Below are 3336 nucleotides of genomic sequence, written 5' to 3' on the forward strand. Positions count from 1 at the left end.
AAAAAAAAAAAAAGGAAAGTAAAATCACAAAAGAAAATGAAATTGGTCAATTAACACTAGGAATAGAAAATTCTGATTCAGGCAAAATACTTTTAAAAATTCAACTTTAAATGATGAAATAATTGTTTCTTTTAAAACAATTGCCTGATGTTGTGGCAGAAAAGTCATAAAATAGAAATAGTCAATGCTGGGAGAAAAACAAAAACTAGCAGGTGCCCCACCGGCTGCTAAGGTGAAACTGCTTTGATTGCAGCGCTGATGGCCGTTTCGAAGGCTCCCTGATGACCAAGGTCATTGTGAAATCCAACGGAACCGTTGTCTGGACTCCTCCCGCCAGCTACAAAAGCTCCTGCACCATGGATGTCACGTTTTTCCCGTTCGACCGGCAGAACTGCTCGATGAAGTTTGGATCCTGGACTTACGATGGCACCATGGTCGACCTCATTTTGATCAACGAAAATGTTGACAGAAAAGACTTCTTCGACAATGGAGAATGGGAAATACTGAATGCAAAGGGGATGAAGGGGAACAGAAGGGACGGAGTGTACTCCTATCCCTTTATCACCTATTCCTTCGTCCTGAGACGCCTGCCTTTATTCTATACCCTCTTTCTCATTATCCCCTGCCTGGGGCTGTCTTTCCTAACAGTTCTTGTGTTCTATTTACCTTCGGATGAAGGAGAAAAACTTTCATTATCCACATCGGTCTTGGTTTCTCTGACAGTTTTCCTTTTAGTGATTGAAGAAATCATCCCATCATCTTCCAAAGTCATTCCTCTCATTGGAGAGTACCTGCTGTTCATCATGATTTTCGTGACCCTGTCCATCATTGTTACCGTGTTTGTCATTAACGTTCACCACAGATCTTCTTCCACATACCACCCCATGGCCCCCTGGGTTAAGAGGCTCTTTCTGCAGAAACTTCCAAAGTTACTTTGCATGAAAGACCACGTAGATCGCTACTCGATCCCAGAGAAAGAGGAGAGTCAACCAGTAGTGAAAGGCAAAGTCCCTGAAAAAAAGAAACATAAACAGCTTAGTGATGGAGAAAAAGTTCTGGTTGCTTTTTTGGAAAAAGCTGCTGATTCCATTAGGTACATTTCAAGCCATGTAAAGAAAGAACATTTTATCAGCCAGGTGAGTAAACTGGTATTCCCGATAATGCCACCATAAAAGTGAACCAAAGACAAATATTTTGACATCTGTTTACAATAAAATACTGTCCTGGTTTAAATGTGACATTATGAAACATGCTCTTTATAGATATAACATTTAAAGCAAGCCCTGACATGACAGCAATTTTAGCATGAATTTTTAGGAAGTAGTTCATAAAAAGATAAGGAGCAAAAGTGAAGCAACTGTTGATTAGGCACTGTTTCTTATAATTAGTCTCAATTCTCTATTAAATAATTACACATTTTAAGTTGATTATCCTGGTCTCTGGTAATTTATCTCCCATTTTGCATGGGATGATAGATATGTTCAACCACGGTATTTAGAAATAAAAGACCAGAAATAATCAGAATATAAAATTTAGTGTTACAACAGGTATTTTGGTGAGGAAAGAGGATGCAATTATTTAATTTACAGATTTTTTTTTTTTCCGAAGTGTGGACCAGGCACAGTGGCTCATACCTGTAGTCCTAGTACTTTGGGAGCTGAGGCGAGTGGATCACTTGAGCCCAGGAGATCAAGACCAGCCTGGGCAACATAGTGAGACCCTGTCTCTACAAAAAATTTAAAAATTAACTGGGTGTGGGTGGGCATGCTTGTCCTAGCACTTTGGGAGGCCAAGTCAGGAGGATCACTTAAGGCCACAGTTTGAGACCACCCTGGGCAATTGAAGCAAAAAAAACATCTCAGGGGGAAAAAAAAAAAAAAAAAAAAGGAGAGTGAGAAGGAGAAAGAGAGGTATTGTGGGAAGAGTGTGAATTTCAGACTGAAAACAGTCCTGGGCTCAGATCCTATTCTGACTGACTTAGACAAGTTACTTAACCTGAGCCTCAGTTTTCTGAACCACACCTTGAAAGGTTTGTGTGAGGATTAAGTGACACAAAATACAAATATGAACAGTGTGCCCAGCACACAGGGGCTCAGCTTCGTTCTGTAAGCAGTGAACAAGTGTGAATTCTCACCTTTCTAATTCTCATCCTCATCCTCCCTTTTTTTTTTTTTTTTTTTTTTGAGATAGAGTCTTTATCACCCAGGCTGGAGTGCAGTGGCACAATCTCAGCTCACTGCAACCTCTGCCTCCTGGGCTCAAGCAGTTCTCCCATCTCAGCCTCAGAGTAGCTGGGACTACAGGTGTGCACTACTATGTCCGGCTAATTTTTTTTTTTTTAGTAGAGACAGGATTTCACCATGTTGGCCAGGCTGGTCTCGAACTCCTGACTTCATGTGATCCACTGCCTTGGCCTCCCAAAGTGCTGGGATTACAGGTGTGAGCCACCATGCCCGGCCCATCCTTCTAAACAGTCCTTCCCCAGTGGAATGAAAATAGTATTTGATGTGCAAATATTCAGCATAAAAAAGTGATCTGTTGCCTAAAGCAAGTTACATATTTTCAATTTATTTATTTATTTATTTTTTAAATTGCATTTTAGGTTTTGGGGTACATGTGAAGAACATGCAAGATTGTTGCACAGGTACACTCGTGGCAGTGTGATTTGCTGCCTTCCTCCCCCTCACCTATATCTGGCATTTCTCCCCATGCCATCCCCCTGCCAACTCCCCACCCCCCGCTGTCCCTCCCCTATTTCCCTCCAACAGACCCCGGTGTGTAGTGCTCCCCTCCCTGTGTCCATGTGTTCTCATTGTTCAACACCTGCCTATGAGTGAGAACATGCGGTGTTTGATCTTGTGCTCCTGTGTCAGTTTGCTGAGAATGATGGTTTCCAGGTTCATCCATGTCCCTACAAAGGACACGAACTCATCTTTTTTTTTTTGATGGCTGCATAATATTCCATGGTGTATATGTGCCACATTTTCCCTTTCCAGTCTATCCTTGATGGGCATTTGGGTTGGTTCCAGGTCTTTGCTATTGTAAACTGTGCTGCAATGAACATTCATGTACATGTATCCTTATAGTAGAATGATTTATAATCCTTTGGATATATACCCAGTAATGGGAGTGCTGGGTCAAATGGAATTTCTATTTCTAGGTCCTTGAGGAATTGCCACACTGTCTTCCACAATGGTTGAACTAATTTACACTCCTACCAACAGTGTAAAAGTGTTCCTATTTCTCCACATCCTCTCCAGCATCTGTTGTCTCCAGATTTTTTAATGATCACCATTCTAACTGGCGTTACATGGTATCTCAATGTAGTTTTGATTT

The 3336-nt window shown here is 41.3% G+C and overlaps 1 protein-coding gene across 1 annotated transcript in view; it reads left to right on the forward strand.

Moving 5' to 3' along the window:
• Window positions 1–3336, forward strand: part of CHRNB3 (cholinergic receptor nicotinic beta 3 subunit) — a 46923-nt gene that overhangs the window by 34738 nt on the left and 8849 nt on the right. The window contains exon 5 of the mRNA XM_037744746.1: window positions 238–1136. Coding sequence (XP_037600674.1) covers window positions 238–1136 — 899 coding nt within the window. The remainder of the gene's footprint in view (window positions 1–237; window positions 1137–3336) is intronic.

This window comes from Cebus imitator, unplaced genomic scaffold (genome assembly GCF_001604975.1).
Source record: "Cebus imitator isolate Cc_AM_T3 unplaced genomic scaffold, Cebus_imitator-1.0 Scaffold183, whole genome shotgun sequence".
Classification (NCBI taxonomy): domain Eukaryota; kingdom Metazoa; phylum Chordata; class Mammalia; order Primates; family Cebidae; genus Cebus; species Cebus imitator.